The 21,810-nt window shown below is 38.5% G+C and overlaps 1 protein-coding gene across 1 annotated transcript in view; it reads left to right on the plus strand.

Annotated features, from left to right (window-relative positions):
- LOC100371743 (lysosomal alpha-glucosidase-like) overlaps positions 1 to 21,810 on the plus strand; it is a 50,844-nt gene that overhangs the window by 20,958 nt on the left and 8,076 nt on the right. The window contains exons 4-10 of the mRNA XM_085502325.1: positions 14,514 to 14,610; positions 15,307 to 15,545; positions 16,601 to 16,732; positions 17,636 to 17,746; positions 18,310 to 18,423; positions 19,014 to 19,101; positions 19,439 to 19,556. Coding sequence (XP_085358451.1) covers positions 14,514 to 14,610; positions 15,307 to 15,545; positions 16,601 to 16,732; positions 17,636 to 17,746; positions 18,310 to 18,423; positions 19,014 to 19,101; positions 19,439 to 19,556 — 899 coding nt within the window. The remainder of the gene's footprint in view (positions 1 to 14,513; positions 14,611 to 15,306; positions 15,546 to 16,600; positions 16,733 to 17,635; positions 17,747 to 18,309; positions 18,424 to 19,013; positions 19,102 to 19,438; positions 19,557 to 21,810) is intronic.

Below are 21,810 nucleotides of genomic sequence, written 5' to 3' on the forward strand. Positions count from 1 at the left end.
GTATGAGATGAGAATCAGACTGGCCAACACTTACACTGTACTAGAGATTGTGGTCCTATGGTATGTATGAGAAGAGAATCAGACTGGTCAACACTTACACTGTGGACTAGAGATTGTGGTCCTATGGTATATACAAGATGAGAATCAGTCTGACCAACACTTACACTGTGGACTGAAGATTGTGGTCTTATGCTATGTATGAGATGAGAATCAGACTGACCAACATTTACACTGTGGACTAGAGATTGTGGTCCTATGGTATGTATGAGAAGAGAATCAGACTGGTCAACACTTACACTGTGTACTAGAGATTGTGGTCCTATGATATATATGAGATGAGAATCAGACTGGCCAATACTTACACTGTGGACTAGAGATTGTGGTCCTTTGGTATGTTTGAGATGAGAATCAGACTGAACAACACTTACACTGTGTACTAGAGATTATGGTCCTATGGTATGTATGAGAAGAGATTCAGACTGGCCAACACTTACACTGTGGACTAGAGATTGTGGTCCTATGGTATGTATGAGATGAGAATCAGACTGAAGAACACTTACACTGTGTACTAGAGATTGTGGTCCTATGGTATGTATGAAAAGAGAATCAGACTGGCCAACACTTACACTGTGGACTAGAGATTGTGGTCTTATGGTATGTATGAGAAGAGAATCAGACTGGCCAACACTTACACTGTACTAGAGATTGTGGTCCTATGGTGTATATGAGAAGAGAATCAGACTGACCAACATTTACACTGTGGACTAGAGATTGTGGTCCTATGGTATGTATGAGAAGAGAATCAGACTGGTCAACACTTACACTGTGGACAAGAGATTGTGGTCCTATGGTATGTATGAGATGAGAATCAGACTGGCCAACACAGAGATTGTGGTCCTATGGTATGTATGAGAAGAGAATCAGACTGGCCAACATTTACACTGTGGACTAGAGATTGTGGTGCTATGGTATGTATGAGCTGAGAATCAGACTGGTCAATACTTACACTGTGTACTAGAGATTGTGGTCCTATGGTATGTATGAGATGAAAATCAGACTGACCAACATTTACACTGTGGACTAGAGATTGTGGTCCTATGGTATGTATGAATAGAGAATCAGACTGGTCAACACTTACACTGTGGACTAGAGATTGTGGTCCTATGGTATGTATGAGATGAGAATCAGACTGGCCAACACAGATTGTGGTCCTATGGTATGTATGAGAAGAGAATCAGACTGGCCAAGATTTACACTGTGGACTAGAGATTGTGGTCCTATGGTATGTATGAGCTGAGAATCAGACTGGTCAACACTTACACTGTGTACTAGAGATTGTGGTCCTATGGTATGTATGAGATGAGAATCAGACTGGCCAACATTTACACAGTGTACTAGAGATTGTGGTCCTATGGTATGTATGAGATGAGAATCAGACTGGCCAACACTTACACTGTGGACTAGATTGTGGTCATATGGTATGTATGAGATGAGAATCAGACTGGCCAACACTTACACTGTGGACTAGAGATTGCGGTCCTATGGTATGTATGAGATGAGAATCAGACTGGCCAACACTTACACTGTGGACTAGAGATTGTGGTCCTATGGTATGTATGAGATGAGAATCAGACTGGCCAACACTTACACTGTGGACTAGAGATTGTGGTCCTATGGTATGTATGAGATGAGAATCAGACTGGCCAACACTTACACTGTGTACTAGAGATTGTGGTCTTATGGTATGTATGAAATGAGAATCAGACTGGCCAACACTTACACTGTGGACGAGAGATTGTGGTCCTATGGTATGTATGAGATGAGAATCAGACTGGCCAACACTTACACTGTACTAGAGATTGTGGTCCTATTGTATATATGAGATGAGAATCAGTCTGACCAACACTTACACTGTGGACTAGAGATTGTGGTCCTATGGTATGTATGAGATGAGAATCAGACTGGCCAACACTTACACTGTGTACTAGAAAATTGTGGTCCTATGGTATGTATGAGATGAGAATCAGACTGGCCAACATTTACACTGTGGTCTAGAGATTGTGGTTCTATGGTATGTATGAGATGAGAATCAGACTGGCCAACACTTACACTGTGGACTATAAATTGTGGTCCTATGGTATGTATGAGCTGAGAATCAGACTGGTCAACACTTACACTGTGTACTAGAGATAAACTGTGGTCCTTTGGTGTGTATGAGATGAGAATCAGACTGGCCAACACTTACACTGTACTAGAGATTGTGGTCCTATGGTATATATGAGATGAGAATCAGTCTGACCAACACTTACACTGTGGACTAGAGATTGTGGTCCTATGGTATGTATGAGAAGAGAATCAGACTGAAGAACACTTACACTGTGTACTAGAGATTGTGGTCCAATGGTATGTATGAGAAGAGAATCAGACTGGCCAACACTTACACTGTGGACTAGAGATTGTGGTCTTATGGTATGTATGAGAGGAGAATCAGACTGGCGAACATTTACACTGTACTAGAGATTGTGGTCCTATTGTATGTATGAGAAGAGAATCAGACTGGCCAACATTTACACTGTGGTCTAGAGATTGTGGTCCTATGGTATGTATGAGAAGAGAATCAGACTGGTCAACACTTACACTGTGGACTAGAGATTGTGGTCGTACGGTATGTATGAGATGAGAATCAGACTGGCCAACACAGAGATTGTGGTCCTATGGTATGTATGAGAAGAGAATCAGACTGGCCAACATTTACACTGTGGACTAGAGATTGTGGTCCTATGGTATGTATGAGCTGAGAATCAGACTGGTCAACACTTACACTGTGTACTAGAGATAAACTGGTCCTTTGGTGTGTATGAGATGAGAATCAGACTGGCCAACACTTACACTGTACTAGAGATTGTGGTCCTATTGTATATATGAGATGAGAATCAGTCTGACCAACACTTACACTGTGGACTAGAGATTGTGGTCCTATGGTATGTATGAGATGAGAATCAGACTGGCCAACACTTACACTGTACTAGAGATTGTGGTCCTATTGTATATATGAGATGAGAATCAGTCTGACCAACACTTACACTGTGGACTAGAGATTGTGGTCCTATGGTTTGTATGAGAAGAGAATCAGACTGGCCAACATTTACACTGTGTACTAGAGATTGTGGTCTTATGGTATGTATGAAATGAGAATCAGACTGGCCAACACTTACACTGTGGACGAGAGATTGTGGTCATATGGTATGTATGAGATGAGAATCAGACTGGCCAACACTTACACTGTACTAGAGATTGTGGTTCTATTGTATATATGAGATGAGAATCAGTCTGACCAACACTTACACTGTGGACTAGAGATTGTGGTCCTATGGTATGTATGAGATGAGAATCAGACTGGCCAACACTTACACTGTGTACTAGAGATTGTGGTCCTATGGTATATATGAGATGAGAATCAGTCTGACCAACACTTACACTGTGGACTAGAGATTGTGGTCCTATGGTATGTATGAGATGAGAATCAGACTGAAGAACACTTACACTGTGTACTAGAGATAAACTGTGGTCCTTTGGTGTGTATGAGATGAGAATCAGACTGCCCAACATTTACACTGTGGTCTAGAGATTGTGGTTCTATGGTATGTATGAGATGAGAATCAGACTGGCCAACACTTACACTGTGTACTAGAAAATTGTGGTCCTATGGTATGTATGAGATGAGAATCAGACTGGCCAACATTTACACTGTGGACTAGAGATTGTGGTCCTATGGTATGTATGAGCTGAGAATCAGACTGGCCAACATTTACACTGTGGTCTAGAGATTGTGGTTCTATGGTATGTATGAGATGAGAATCAGACTGGCCAACACTTACACTGTACTAGAGATTGTGGTCCTATGGTATATATGAGATGAGAATCAGTCTGACCAACACTTACACTGTGGACTAGAGATTGTGGTCCTATGGTATGTATGAGAAGAGAATCAGACTGGCCAACATTTACACTGTGGTCTAGAGATTGTGGTTCTATGGTATGTATGAGATGAGAATCAGACTGGCCAACACTTACACTGTGTACTAGAAAATTGTGGTCCTATGGTATGTATGAGATGAGAATCAGACTGAACAACACTTACACTGTGTACTAGAGATTGTGGTCCTGTGGTGTATATGAGAAGAGAATCAGACTGACCAACATTTACACTGTGGACTAGAGATTGTGGTCCTATGGTGTGTATGAGATGAGAATCAGACTGGCCAACACTTACACTGTGTACTAGAGATTGTGGTCCTATGGTATGTATGAGATGAGAATCAGACTGGCCAACACTTACACTGTGTACTAGAGATTGTGGTCCTATGGTATGTATGAGAAGAGAATCAGACTGGCCAACACTTACACTGTGTACTAGAGATTGTAGTCCTATGGTATATATGAGATGAGAATCAGACTGGCCAACACTTACACTGTGTACTAGAGATTGTGGTCCTATGGTATGTATGAGATGAGAATCAGACTGGCCAACACTTACACAGTGTACTAGAGATTGTGGTCCTATGGTATGTATGAGATGAGAATCAGACTGGCCAACACTTACACTGTGGACTAGAAATTGTGGTCCTATGGTATGTATGAGATGAGAATCAGACTGGCCAACACTTACACTGTGGACTAGAGATTGTGGTCCTATGGTATGTATGAGATGAGAATCAGACTGGCCAACACTTACACAGTGGACTAGAGATTGTGGTCCTATGGTATGTATGAGATTAGAATCAGACTGGCCAACACTTACACTGTGTACTAGAAATTGTGGTCCTATGGTATGTATGAGATGAGAATCAGACTGGCCAACACTTACACTGTGTACTAGAGATTGTGGTCTTATGGTATGTATGAGATGAGAATCAGACTGGCCAACACTTACACTGTACTAGAGATTGTGGTCCTATGGTATGTATGAGAAGAGAATCAGACTGGTCAACACTTACACTGTGGACTAGAGATTGTGGTCCTATGGTATATACGAGATGAGAATCAGTCTGACCAACACTTACACTGTGGACTGAAGATTGTGGTCTTATGCTATGTATGAGATGAGAATCAGACTGACCAACATTTACACTGTGGACTAGAGATTGTGGTCCTATGGTATGTATGAGAAGAGAATCAGACTGGTCAACACTTACACTGTGTACTAGAGATTGTGGTCCTATGATATATATGAGATGAGAATCAGACTGGCCAATACTTACACTGTGGACTAGAGATTGTGGTCCTTTGGTATGTATGTATGAGATGAGAATCAGACTGAACAACACTTACACTGTGTACTAGAGATTATGGTCCTATGGTATGTATGAGAAGAGAATCAGACTGGCCAACACTTACACTGTGGACTAGAGATTGTGGTCATATGGTATGTATGAGATGAGAATCAGACTGAACAACACTTACACTGTGTACTAGAGATTGTGGTCCTATGGTATGTATGAGAAGAGAATCAGACTGGCCAACACTTACACTGTGGACTAGAGATTGTGGTCTTATGGTATGTATGAGAAGAGAATCAGACTGGCCAACACTTACACTGTACTAGAGATTGTGGTCCTATGGTGTATATGAGAAGAGAATCAGACTGACCAACATTTACACTGTGGACTAGAGATTGTGGTCCTATGGTATGTATGAGAAGAGAATCAGACTGGTCAACACTTACACTGTGGACAAGAGATTGTGGTCCTATGGTATGTATGAGATGAGAATCAGACTGGCCAACACAGAGATTGTGGTCCTATGGTATGTATGAGAAGAGAATCAGACTGGCCAACATTTACACTGTGGACTAGAGATTGTGGTGCTATGGTATGTATGAGCTGAGAATCAGACTGGTCAATACTTACACTGTGTACTAGAGATTGTGGTCCTATGGTATGTATGAGATGAAAATCAGACTGACCAACATTTACACTGTGGACTAGAGATTGTGGTCCTATGGTATGTATGAATAGAGAATCAGACTGGTCAACACTTACACTGTGGACTAGAGATTGTGGTCCTATGGTATGTATGAGATGAGAATCAGACTGGCCAACACAGATTGTGGTCCTATGGTATGTATGAGAAGAGAATCAGACTGGCCAAGATTTACACTGTGGACTAGAGATTGTGGTCCTATGGTATGTATGAGCTGAGAATCAGACTGGTCAACACTTACACTGTGGACTAGATTGTGGTCATATGGTATGTATGAGATGAGAATCAGACTGGCCAACACTTACACTGTGAACTAGAGATTGCGGTCCTATGGTATGTATGAGATGAGAATCAGACTGGCCAACACTTACACTGTGGACTAGAGATTGTGGTCCTATGGTATGTATGAGATGAGAATCAGACTGGCCAACACTTACACTGTGGACTAGAGATTGTGGTCCTATGGTATGTATGAGATGAGAATCAGACTGGCCAACACTTACACTGTGTACTAGAGATTGTGGTCTTATGGTGTGTATGAAATGAGAATCAGACTGGCCAACACTTACACTGTACTAGAGATTGTGGTCCTATGGTATATATGAGATGAGAATCAGACTGGCCAACACTTACACTGTGTACTAGAGATTGTGGTCCTATGGTATGTATGAGATGAGAATCAGACTGGCCAACACTTACACAGTGTACTAGAGATTGTGGTCCTATGGTATGTATGAGATGAGAATCAGACTGGCCAACACTTACACTGTGGACTAGAAATTGTGGTCCTATGGTATGTATGAGATGAGAATCAGACTGGCCAACACTTACACAGTGGACTAGAGATTGTGGTCCTATGGTATGTATGAGATTAGAATCAGACTGGCCAACACTTACACTGTGTACTAGAAATTGTGGTCCTATGGTATGTATGAGATGAGAATCAGACTGGCCAACACTTACACTGTGTACTAGAGATTGTGGTCTTATGGTATGTATGAGATGAGAATCAGACTGGCCAACACTTACACTGTACTAGAGATTGTGGTCCTATGGTATGTATGAGAAGAGAATCATACTGGTCAACACTTACACTGTGGACTAGAGATTGTGGTCCTATGGTATATACGAGATGAGAATCAGTCTGACCAACACTTACACTGTGGACTGAAGATTGTGGTCTTATGCTATGTATGAGATGAGAATCAGACTGACCAACATTTACACTGTGGACTAGAGATTGTGGTCCTATGGTATGTATGAGAAGAGAATCAGACTGGTCAACACTTACACTGTGTACTAGAGATTGTGGTCCTATGATATATATGAGATGAGAATCAGACTGGCCAATACTTACACTGTGGACTAGAGATTGTGGTCCTTTGGTATGTATGAGATGAGAATCAGACTGAACAACACTTACACTGTGTACTAGAGATTATGGTCCTATGGTATGTATGAGAAGAGATTCAGACTGGCCAACACTTACACTGTGGACTAGAGATTGTGGTCCTATGGTATGTATGAGATGAGAATCAGACTGAACAACACTTACACTGTGTACTAGAGATTGTGGTCCTATGGTATGTATGAGAAGAGAATCAGACTGGCCAACACTTACACTGTGGACTAGAGATTGTGGTCTTATGGTATGTATGAGAAGAGAATCAGACTGGCCAACATTTACACTGTGGACTAGAGATTGTGGTCCTATGGTATGTATGAGAAGAGAATCAGACTGGTCAACACTTACACTGTGTACTAGAGATTGTGGTCCTATGGTGTATATGAGAAGAGAATCAGACTGACCAACATTTACACTGTGGACTAGAGATTGTGGTCCTATGGTATGTATGAGAAGAGAATCAGACTGGTCAACACTTACACTGTGGACTAGAGATTGTGGTCCTATGGTATGTATGAGATGAGAATCAGACTGGCCAACACTTACACTGTGTACTAGAAATTGTGGTCATATGGTATGTATAAGATGAGAATCAGACTGGCCAACATTTACACTGTGGACTAGAGATTGTGGTCCTATGGTATGTATGAGAAGAGAATCAGACTGGTCAACACTTACACTGTGGACTAGAGATTGTGGTCCTATGGTATGTATGAGAAGAGAATCAGACTGGCCAACATTCACACTGTGGACTAGAGATTGTGGTCCTATGGTATGTATGAGCTGAGAATCAGACTGGTCAACACTTGCACTGTGTACTAGAGATTGTGGTCCTATGGTATGTATAAGATGAGAATCAGACTGGCCAACACTTACACAGTGTACTAGAGATTGTAGTCCTATGGTATGTATGAGATGAGAATCAGACTGGCCAACACTTACACTGTTTACTAGAGATTGTGGTCCTATGATATGTATGAGATGAGAATCAGACTGGCCAACACTTGCACAGTGTACTACAGATTGTGGTCCTATGGTATGTATGAGATGAGAATCAGACTGGCCAACACTTACACTGTGGACTAGAGATTGTGGTCCTATGGTATGTATGAGATGAGAATCAGACTGGCCAACACCTTACACTGTATATTAGAGATTGTGGTCCTATGGTATGTATGAGATGAGAATCAGGCTGGCCAACACTTACCAAAGGACCACATTCTCTAGTCCACAGTGTAAGGTGTTGGCCAGTCTGATTCTCATCTCATACATACCATAGGACCACAATCTCTAGTCCACAGTGTAAGTGTTGGCCAGTCTGATTCTCATCTCATACATACCATAGGACCATAATCTCTAGTACACTGTGCAAGTGTTTTCCAGTCTGATTCTCATCTCATACATACCATAGGACCACAATCTCTAGTACACTGTGTAAGTGTTGGCCAGTCTGATTCTCATCTCATACATACCATAGGACCACAATCTCTAGTCCACAGTGTAAGTGTTGGCCAGTCTGATTCTCATCTCATATACACCATAGGACTACAATCTCTAGTACACAGTGTAAGTGTTGGCCAGTCTGATTCTCATCTCATACTTACCATAGGACCACAATCTCTAGTACACAGTGTAAGTGTTGACCAGTCTGATTCTCAGCTCATGCATACCATAGGACCACAATCTCTAGTCCACAGTGTAAATGTTGGCCAGTCTGATTCTCATCTCATACATACCAAAGGACCACAATCTCTAGTCCACAGTGTATGTATGAGATGAGAATCAGACTGAACAATACTTACACTGTGTACTAGAGATTATGGTCCTATGGTATGTATGAGAAGAGAATCAGACTGGCCAACACTTACACTGTGGACTAGAGATTGTGGTCTTATGGTATGTATGAGAAGAGAATCAAACTGAAGAACACTTACACTGTGTACTAGAGATTGTGGTCCTATGGTATGTATGAGAAGAGAATCAGACTGGCCAACACTTACACTGTGGACTAGAGATTGTGGTCCTATGATATGTATGAGATGAGAATCAGACTGGCCTACACTTGCACAGTGTACTAGAGATTGTGGTCCTATGGTATGTATGAGATGAGAATCAGACTGGCCAACACTTACACTGTGGACTAGAGATTGTGGTCCTATGGTATGTATGAGATGAGAATCAGACTGGCCAACACCTTACACTGTATATTAGAGATCGTGGTCCTATGGTATGTATGAGATGAGAATCAGGCTGGCCAACACTTACCAAAGGACCACATTCTCTAGTCCACAGTGTAAGGTGTTGGCCAGTCTGATTCTCATCTCATACATACCATAGGACCATAATCTCTAGTACAGTGTAAGTGTTGGCCAGTCTGATTCTCTTCTCATACATACCATAAGACCACAATCTCTAGTCCACAGTGTAAGTGTTGGCCAGTCTGATTCTCATCTCATATATACCATAGGACTACAATCTCTAGTACACAGTGTAAGTGTTGGCCAGTCTGATTCTCATCTCATACTTACCATAGGACCACAATCCTTAGTACACAGTGTAAGTGTTGACCAGTCTGATTCTCAGCTCATGCATACCATAGGACCACAATCTCTAGTCCACAGTGTAAATGTTGGCCAGTCTGATTCTCATCTCATACATACCAAAGGACCACAATCTCTAGTCCACAGTGTATGTATGAGATGAGAATCAGACTGAACAACACTTACACTGTGGACTAGAGATTATGGTCCTATGGTATGTATGAGAAGAGAATCAGACTGGCCAACACTTACACTGTGGACTAGAGATTGTCGTCTTATGGTATGTATGAGAAGAGAATCAGACTGAAGAACACTTACACTGTGTACTAGAGATTGTGGTCCTATGGTATGTATGAGAAGAGAATCAGACTGGCCAACACTTACACTGTGGACTAGAGATTGTGGTCTTATGGTATGTATGAGAAGAGAATCAGACTGGCCAACACTTACACTGTACTAGAGATTGTGGTCCTATGGTGTATATGAGAAGAGAATCAGACTGACCAACATTTACACTGTGGACTAGAGATTGTGGTCCTATGGTATGTATGAGAAGAGAATCAGACTGGTCAACACTTACACTGTGGACTAGAGATTGTGGTCCTATGGTATGTATGAGATGAGAATCAGACTGGCCAACACAGAGATTGTGGTCCTATGGTATGTATGAGAAGAGAATCAGACTGGCCAACATTTACACTGTGGACTAGAGATTGTGGTTCTATGGTATGTATGAGCTGAGAATCAGACTGGTCAATACTTACACTGTGTATTAGAGATTGTGGTTCTATGGTATGTATGAGCTGAGAATCAGACTGGTCAACACTTACACTGTGTACTAGAGATTGTGGTCCTATGGTATGTATGAGATGAGAATCAGACTGGCCAACACTTACACTGTGGACTAGAGATTGTAGTCCTATGGTATGTATGAGATGAGAATCAGACTGGCCAACACTTACACTGTGGACTAGAGATTGTAGTCCTATGGTATGTATGAGATGGGAATCAGACTGGCCAACACTTACACTGTGTACTAGAGATTGTGGTCCTATGGTATGTATGAGATGAGAATCAGACTGGCCAACACTTACACTGTGTACTAGAGATTGTGGTCCTATGGTATGTATGAGATGAGAATCAGACTGACCAACACTTACACTGTGTACTAGAGATTGTGGTCCTATGGTATGTATGAGATGAGAATCAGACTGGCCAACACTTACACTGTGTACTAGAAATTGTGGTCCTATGGTGTGTATGAGAAGAGAATCAGACTGGCCAACACTTACACTGTGTACTAGAGATTGTGGTCCTATGGTGTGTATGAGATGAGAATCAGACTGGCCAACACTTACACTGTGTACTAGAGATAAACTGTGGTCTTATGGTATGTATGAGATGCGAATCAGACTGGCCAACACTTACACTGTGTACTAGAGATTGTGGTCCTATGGTGTGTATGAGAAGAGAATCAGACTGGCCAACACTTACACTGTGTACTAGAGATAAACTGTGGTCTTATGGTATGTATGAGATGAGAATCAGACTGGCCAACACTTACACTGTGTACTAGAGATAAACTGTGGTCTTATGGTATGTATGAGATGAGAATCAGACTGGCCAACACTTGCACTGTGTACTAGAGATTGAGGTCCTATGGTGTGTATGAGAAGAGAATCAGACTGGCCAATACTTGCACTGTGTACTAGAAATTGTGGTCCTATGGTATGTATGAGATGGGAATCAGACTGGCCAACACTTACACTGTGGACTAGAGATTGTAGTCCTATGGTATGTATGAGATGGGAATCAGACTGGCCAACACTTACACTGTGTACTAGAGATTGTGGTCCTATGGTATGTATGAGATGAGAATCAGACTGACCAACACTTACACTGTGTACTAGAGATTGTGGTTCTATGGTATGTATGAGATGAGAATCAGACTGGACAACACTTTCACTGTGTACTAGAGATAAACTGTGGTCTTATGGTATGTATGAGATGAGAATCAGACTGGCCAACACTTACACTGTGTACTAGAGATTGTGGTCCTATGGTATGTATGAGATGAGAATCAGACTGGCCAACACTTTCACTGTGTACTAGAGATTGTGGTCTTATGGTATGTATGAGATGAGAATCAGACTGGCCAACACTTACACTGTGTACTAGAGATAAACTGTGGTCTTATGGTATGTATGAGATGAGAATCAGACTGGCCAACACTTACACTGTGTACTAGAGATTGAGGTCCTATGGTGTGTATGAGAAGAGAATCAGACTGGCCAATACTTGCACTGTGTACTAGAAATTGTGGTCCTATGGTATGTATGAGATGAGAATCAGACTGACCAACACTTACACTGTGTACTAGAGATTGTGGTCCTATGGTATGTATGAGATGGAAATCAGACTGGCCAACACTTGCACTGTGTACTAGAGATTGAGGTCCTATGGTGTGTATGAGAAGAGAATCAGACTGGCCAATACTTGCACTGTGTACTAGAAATTGTGGTCCTATGGTATGTATGAGATGAGAATCAGACTGGACAACACTTACACTGTGTACTAGAGATAAACTGTGGTCCTATGGTATGTATGAGATGAGAATCAGACTGGACAACACTTACACTGTGTACTAGAGATAAACTGTGGTCCTATGGTATGTATGAGATGAGAATCAGACTGGCCAACACTTACACTGTGTACTAGAGATAAACTGTGGTCCTATGGTATGTATGAGATGAGAATCAGACTGGACAACACTTACTCTGTGTACTAGAGATAATCTGTGGTCCTATGGTATGTATGAGAAGAGAATCAGACTGGCCAACACTTACACTGTGTACTAGAGATAAACTGTGGTCCTATGGTATGTATGAGATGAGAATCAGACTGGACAACACTTACACTGTGTACTAGAGATAAACTGTGGTCCTATGGTATGTATGAGAAGAGAATCAGACTGGCCAACACTTACACTGTGTACTAGAGATAAACTGTGGTCTTATGGTTACTCAAGTTCAATAATGGCCAATACTTACATGCATGTGTACCATAGTGTCATGATCCAAAGTTTAATAGTCTGGCATTGCAATTCTCATCATATAATACTGTATTGCATATGTTCATGATCTCCATTCCAAAAGTATCAGTGTTTGCAGTTTTAATCCTCAAAATATTTATATTAAATCCATTCTTCTTTTCCTGAATAATCAGTGACCATTCACGTACATTGCTTAAGTCACAGATAATTAAGGTCGAATATAGCATAACACATTCTTCGCCTCTTTGACCGTTTTTAAAAATCAAATCTAGTCACAATCGACTTATACTTGTGTATCTATCGCTTTAAAACCCCAAAATATAGTAAGCTGACCAAAATTTCATCACTGTCCATACCCTCCCCTGGATGCGCATTGTCCTTCCCTTAATATCAAATATATGCAGTCCCATCTAATTGAATTTCCCTTCTCAGTTTCACTTTCAAACCTGGCATTGATACCTCCCTGCAGCAGACAATAAATGTTTTAAAAGCCGGAATGTTAAACAGATAAATGAGCGTGTATCGCTGTATCATTGTTGAACGCCATAATGTCATAATGTCAAAGGGTGTCCTGTGATATGTAATATTGCGTACTTGTGGTTAACATTTCATGGCAGTTATTTTTCAAGCATTAAATCGGATTGCTACACATGTCCATGCAAAAAAACGATTGTTAAGTGAACACTATGCTACGCTGTAAGTGAATAAGATATAAAGGGGTGTAATCATGTTTGTATTGGTAAAACCAGAACATCCAATGGGGTAAGGACTGTGTTATGCAATATGTGATATTGATTATTCTTCATCATTATGTGATGGCCGTGATTGGTCACAGATTCTGAATCAGATCTCAGGCTTACATGGATGGATATCTTTCGTTGTTCTCAATGCTAATTATTTTGTTTTTTAAATGTTTTTTTTTTTAAATGCTGACATGCCTGGACTGATTACATTTAAAACATTGTATATACCGGCACAAATTTTCATTGTTAATATCACAATTCTGCCATTTTACAACTTCATGTTCAATGGATTCACTCACTACCAAAGTCTAGTCTCACAACCCTTTCTTTGATAACTCCCTTCACAACATTGTTTCCTTCCTCAACACAAATAATGCACAATCAATTCCTTAACCTTTTCCCCCATCAGTTTCCTATTCACATAATCCTGTTGTTAGTCCACACTTTGATTCCTTCAGAAGTTTGGGGCAAATTGTTTGAGATAAAACTGCAAATTTGACCCAAATTCTGTCTGTTGACTCCAAAATGAGGGTTAATTTACAGAAATATTGAAAAATATAAGAAAAAAGTGCAGAAAAATTCGGGCGAGAAAATCTGGTGGTGAAAAGGTTAAAGCAATCAATAGGTATTAAATAATTCACGTCTACTTCAGTGAACTGTCATAACTTAGACAGTATGTGGTCGCATCAACCTCCGATGTGTGCCGGTTGATACTCCACCTGAACAGTCTTCGTGCACACTTTGAGGTATTCTCATAATAATCTCATATAATCATACAATTTATTTTACAGCCACATACCAATCTTTACAGTGACCATCCTTTCTATATCGTGATGGAAAACAGTGGTCATTCACATGGTGTCTTTCTTAAGAACAGTAATGCCATGGGTGAGTTTCCATTCCAAACAAATTGAGTAAAATATAAATAATTGCTTTTTATTTCATTTTTCATATCAAGTCTTGCAAAAAAAAATATTGATTCACCAAGAGATCCTGGAGCAGATGCAAAGAGGATAAAATGTAAACATAGAAAAAAAAATCAAAAAAGAGAGCAATTGATAGCACAATTAAATTCAATTTTTTTTAACATCCAAATTAAGATATAAAACTAATAATAAAATAATATATTTATACTGTTTTTTAGATTGTCTGTCGTCTCTCTCAGATTTGTTCAATTTGTAATGATATCTTTAATTCTCTAAATTTGGTGAATATTTTTTTAATTTTTGGTAAAAAGTGATATTTTCGACTTCTTGTTAAAAAACGCAAGTCCAATTACTTTGATATTACATATATAGGTACTACATGTGGACCTCTCTGAGATTTGTTCATTTCGTGATGATATCTTCAATTATCTAATTTTGATGATTGTTTTTGGTGAAAAGTGATATTTTTGAATTCTTGTTGAAAACAGCAAGTCCCATTGCTTTGATACTGTACATATTGTTCATTTTCTAATGTCTTCAGTTCTTTAATTGAAATGTGCATCGCTAACAGCGGAGTTATCTCAGCTGATAGACTGCTTGTTTATATGTGTTATAGACTCCAATTTAGTTCTTTTAATTGACTCCTTGTCCCCTGCAGATATTGTTTTGCAGCCAGCGCCAGCATTAACCTATCGTACTATTGGTGGTATTCTCGACTTCTACATATTCCTGGGACCGACTCCAGATTTAGTGATACAACAGTATACTGAAGTTATTGGACGTCCATTCATGCCGCCCTACTGGAGTCTAGGGTTCCATCTTTGTAAATATGGATATGGAACAGCAGACGCTACCTTCTCGATTGTGGAAAAGATGAGAGAGTTGGCAATCCCTCAAGTATGTTAATATCACTTGTATGAAATAAAAATTTATATGTGTATACTTTACTCAAAAGAACAGATATCAAAATCTCATTTAGTATTTCAAATGTAATTCTTGTTTAACAATTGGATTGTAACTGCATGTACGAACTTGTGTATAGTATTTTAATACCCAAACTTAAGGGGTGGTGGTCGTCGCACTGCGCATGTGCAACATTTCTGTTGATAAACTTTGATTTTCCTTCAATCCAATGTGCTCTTCTAATGGAAATCACGAGTATGAAGTTTGACCTGGGCACGACTTGCACTAATAACTGCTGGTCACTCCTTCTATACCTTCCAATCACTTAAAAATACCCCATTTAAGCTTGCGTAACGTCTCAGTTTGTACTCATTGATCTGCGCAACAGTCAAAGTCGCCATCTTTTTTCTCCATGGGAAGCTGCCTGGTTTGCTTTCAGAGCCCAAGGTTGCTGATCTTATCCGGCCAATGAATTTTTAGGATTGTCCACAGGCATCTGTTTACAAAGGTCTGTACTTTGTGGGTTGTTACCTTTGTGGTACGCCAGGTTTCTGCTCCATATAACAGGACAGACTTTACATTTGTATACACTATACAGAGTATACACTATATTTGTTTGAACTGCCCTCTGGTGTCTAGAAACATCAAGTGGCTATATATTTCTAGAAGAGTTGTACAGCCCACCACTGATAAATTCAAATTTTCTAGGTAGAGTGTAAACGATTTTGGGGCTGTTACATCAAAAATGGTACATCTTAGCACAGTCCTTCTATATATAGAGGAACTGTGATCTGAATTAAGTGGCAACACAATAGACAGGGAGGCGAAAAAAAGATTATAGATTAAACTCGCCCGCAACGCCACAAAAATTTACCATAAGATCAATGGCGGAGCATTTTTTTTATTTGAAACCAAAGTTGTAAGTGATTATCGAACCTCCCATTGAACAAGCCAGGGCTCTGTGCATGGCTGATGTATAACGTATTTTAAAATGTAATTAATGCAAACATTGTTGCATTATAATTGTAATCATCTGTCTTTATTTGTAGGATGTTCAATGGAATGATATTGATAGCATGGATAAATTCAAGGATTTCACGATTGATTTGGATAATTTTGCACTATTGCCAGATATGATTGATAACATTCATAGAAATGGTCAGCATTATGTTATCATGTTGGTGAGTATTTATTTAATATAATCAGCCATTCCATATTGTGTGCTCCAACGGAAGTGATATTTTGTTGAAAGTGATTTGTAACTTGGGTAAGATCAAATCTGATAGGAATTAGACTTATAATGTTGTTATACACTTAGTTATTATCTTCACTACAATCAATCATGTAATGCATTGCTTTGTGTGCAAAACACAACTAATTCACAGTACAGTCGAGGTGTAACTCAATCAACTTCCAAGATGGCTGTCAGCTGGTTTTGCCACTTTTCAAAAAAACTTTCTAAAGGAAGTACAAGGGGGGTGGCGAGAATTACGTACGTTCGCTACACGACACCCCTGTTGACACCTTGAGCAAGGCTTTCATCACCCATTGTATCTCAGTAATTGATGGACAGTACGTGTTAAGTTGTCTCTTTAACGATTTGTTAAAAAACACTATGCAACGAAACATTAGTCTTTGTACTTAAAAACTGCCGTCAAGACACAATAGAAATTTTGGGCGCCATCCCAAGTACCCGCGACTTAGCCGAATCGTGACTTACCAAGGTGCGATTTAGCGAGGGGTCACTGTATCTGCATTGCCATCAATGGTTGCAACTTATTCATTAAAAAGTATTCATTACTAATATGAGATGTATATTTAGACAGATTAGCCTTCATAATTTAGATATGTGACAGTTTTAAAACCAAGCTAAATATTATGCTCAGACCATGCCATGGAAATCATGTAATGTACAAAGAAATTAAAATAAATTCTGAAGATGACAATCTGATGGTTGTATATACATGTAGAAAGCTAATAAAAAATCTGGTTTGCATTGTCAATCAATCTTAATTGGAAATGCTTCACCACACAGATGGTTTTTTTGCTCAGTAATATTTTCAGATATATTTTTTATACTGTAGGATCCTGCCATTAGCAGTTCACAGCCTAAGTTCACATATGCACCATTTGATGACGGCATGGCAATGGACGTGTTCATTAAGAATGCTACCGATCAATTACTTATCGGAAAGGTATAATATAATCTTCTACCTTAGTTTTGTAAATACAGTTCTTTCCAAGGAGTCCAATATTCTCAATTTTGATGTGGCACAAATGAGCTCATCAACACCGTGAATCAGGACTAGTTTAGATTTCCATTATCAAATATAAAATTTTGAACTTGGTAAATTAGCATATGATGAGAGTTATATTTAGAAATCCTACTCTGTATGGTGGCACAATGGAACTCATCAACACCATAAGTAGGAACTATAGTTTTGGATTTCCATTACTGTATGGTGAATGGTGATTTGGAAATAAATTAAGGAGTTCAATATTCTCAATTTTGATGTTAGTCATAAAAATAAATAAATTGCATAATGAAATTCCCAATCTCTGTTTTAAAAAATTTGAAATATTATTATATATTTTCATCTTTGAAAATAAACATTGCATATACCAGTTCGGATGATGTTGATTGAGGGTGTCTTCTATTGGCAGAAAATGGAAGGATGGAATTTTTCACTTATCATGGACCCTGTTTCACTGTGGATGCCATGCATATTGTTCCTAACTTGAACGTTTGTGTTTCTAGGTGTGGCCTGGCAACACAGCTTTCCCCGACTTCACAAATCCTGTGACTCATGAGTGGTGGGCTAAACAGATTAGTAAATTTCACAAACTAATTAAATTTGACGGCATATGGAATGTAAGTAATAATAATGACTGTATTGCATCTACACGGTTCTATATTCAACAAAAAGAATATTAATTATAAAATAAACAAAAAAGATAAGACTTTGTTGCACACTATTCTACTGTCTTAAAATGATGAATTCCTGATAGTGCCCCAAAACGTTGTTATTCACTGTCCATAAGTACGCACTGTAACAAAATGTCATCGTTTTCCCACAAAGTATTAAAGACATAATCACACCAAAATGTAGTTTTTAGCAGAAATAAATTATTCCACTCCACCATCATCAGTTGTAACTTATAACAAATACTGGTACTTTTAACACAGGCTTCATTATTAATATTGGTTGATAAATATTACTGTGAAATACTTTATGTTCGTTTGGAATTAATTTTTGCTATTTTCGCTGAAGTAATGATTAAGTGAAAATAAAATCCAGCGAAAATACCTTTTTTTTCTATATTCTACATTCAACTTTTAAAAAATCACTGAGAATAAATTCCATACAAAACATCCAAAAGTCTTTTCAGCAAAAATTAATTCTAGCTAAAATAAAGTATTTTACAGTGTATGTTGATAAAAATGTTTTGTTTTTTGCACAGGACATGAATGAACCATCTAATTTTGTGTTTGGTTCCATTGATGGTTGTCCTGGTAACAATACTTATGAGAATCCACCCTATCTACCTTGTAAGTGTTCTTAATCTAACAATTCCTGCACTTGGAAAATTATAACACATTGACACCAACTAGTACTGTATGCTAGCCATAGTATGCATGGTATTTATTTCACCTGCAATGTGTTAAATGACAGTGGTCGCTGTGTCTGTCTGTGTGTGTGTGTGTTTGCATGTGCATGCATGTAAATGCATTTGAATTTTGCTTGAGTAAGCAACGTATTTAACCCAGATGCATTCAAAAGCATAGTACATTGTATATGGGACATTTATTATTGAACTGCAGCTATGAAGGTCTTTCTACAATTACAATGCCCAATATTGTACATTGAACTGTTTTTGATTTCCAGCTGTTGAAGGCGGTGCCTTGGCGTCTAATTCCATTTGTGTCAGTGCAAAACAGAACTGGTCGGTTCACTACAATGTACATAATTTATATGGATATTCTGAAACTATGGCAACACATAAGTAAGTCACTGCATCTCTTTATTTCATGATCTAATTATGCATAAGCCTAAAACCAAATGTTTTCTTCACTGTGTGAATAGTAGTTTATTAACTGTAGAGGGCGGTGTTCAGATAAATAAGACTGTGATATGAAAATTGGAATTTAATTTGATGAAGGAATGAATCTATGAAAATAAAATCCGGTACACCCTTTTTCCTATATTTTACATTCAACTTGTTACAAATCAGTGATAATAAACTTTATACAAAACAGACAAAAAGTTTTTTTCAGCGAAAGTTAATTCCAGCTAAAATAAAGTATTTGACAATGATCATTGCTAAGGAATTGATTGAAATATACATGTTTGAACTAAGAGGGCGCTGTCAATGCACAGTCCATGTTCCAATTTCATGTAAACGCATGTTTTTTACATGTATTGTGTAGTACATTTCTATCAATAATGATGTGGCATCACAATTCACGGATTAATAATCCTTGTTTTCGTGACATGCGACATTTACATAGGAAGTGTACACTTAAATAAAAACTTTTACTTTTTTTTTTGTATTTAAATTTTGTCACAAATGCTATTTGCTTTTCTACTTTCTGGATTCTGGAGAATAACAAAACATGGCCATAGAGGAAATGGTTTCGAGAAATTGAGTCTGTGGAACGATTTGTTTGACCATCTTAAAATGCCTAAAACATCCTAGTATTAGAAAATATTATGTAAATGGTAATTGATATGGTTTTATAATAAAAATCACACAGGTGTGATTCGAATCTTATAAACCATCAAAAGGCTATCATGACTTATACCATTACAAACTGTACACATGAAAACACAACATTTCGGCTAAACAACTAATTTTAAAGCATGCATGGCGAGATTCATTCACTCATGAATGCGACTTTGTGGGAACCTTGGTAAAGGTCCGCAGGTGCTTGTGTTCGACCAAACCTGGTTGACGCCAGGATAGCGCATTAAAATTGCCATTTGATAGAGAGATGGCCACATAGCCCTGTCATGTAGTCCCAAACATAAATATGACTTCTGTGGCAAAATGCATTATATGTCAGCACTAGCACTTGCAATTGCACTTACAAAAAAAAGGTAAGGAGAGACAACAGTGAGACTCAATGTACAAAACTGTCACGTGGCACAAAAACATTGAAAAAAAAAGCATGCAATTAATTTGCATAAATATAAATGGGTTCATCGAACACTTCGTCATAAGCTCATTTATAATTTAAAACCTTTCTATCTCTTGCATAGTTTGTTCAACCAAATCCACAATAAAATTATTTAAAAAGCATTTGCATAAAATGTTTAATGGGCAAGCTAAATACGTGCATTATTAATTGATATACAATTTCATAGATTTAATCATTTAAAGTGAGAACATGTATCATAATTTTATTAAGTTAAGTTTCAGCATGATAAACACTATAGTTCTATATGCATGCCCTTGCCCTTGGAGTGTACATGTGTAAGCAGCTACATCCATCAGCCGTGTGTGATATGTCAAAGTCAGTTTAAAAAAAATACTAGTGATGTAAATTTTCAATAATTCATGAGAAAAACCTTCATGGAGAAAAAAAACACATTTTAAATGTGTAATAGTGTACCTACTTTAAGCCATTGGAAAGCAAATTTAAAAGAAAATGAGTTGAATAAATATTAGAGTGGCAAATCGGAAAAAGAATTAGTTAATTTGGATGTGTATTAATTCAGGAGTGTTCTTCTCAGACATTTCGAGGAGCTGTATACTAAAAGTAATCTCAGTCTGCCTTCAATTATTCCTATGCAAGTACTCTCTGTAAAGGTGTATCGTTAACCTGATAACGTGTGATGAAGATCGTTTTGAGCATGCTATTCTCCATTTGTTGACATGGCAACAAGGGTGGGAAAATGTGAGGGGAAAAAAATTCTGTGAAGCTCTGTCGTGACATGAGCTGTCTGAATAACTCATTTCCTTGTCAGCAGCAGTGTTGATTTATAATTATTGTTATCTAGGATACAAAAGAGCCATTTTATGGATTACCCTTATATCAAATCATTGCTTGTAATATATCAGAATATATACATGTATGTAATTACAACAATTTATATTCTGTTTTTTTTATACTATTAAATCTTAAATATGTTGTGTTTAGGTTGTCATGGCAACTAACATGTTCTCCCAAAGTAGTGGTTTTACTTCATCCTGGGGGAGTTTGAAGAAATGTTCATGGGCAATTTTTTTTTTTTTTTTTAAAAGTATGTTTACTATG

This window comes from Saccoglossus kowalevskii, chromosome 8, assembly GCF_978046115.1.
Source record: "Saccoglossus kowalevskii chromosome 8, keSacKowa6.1, whole genome shotgun sequence".
Taxonomy (NCBI): domain Eukaryota; kingdom Metazoa; phylum Hemichordata; class Enteropneusta; family Harrimaniidae; genus Saccoglossus; species Saccoglossus kowalevskii.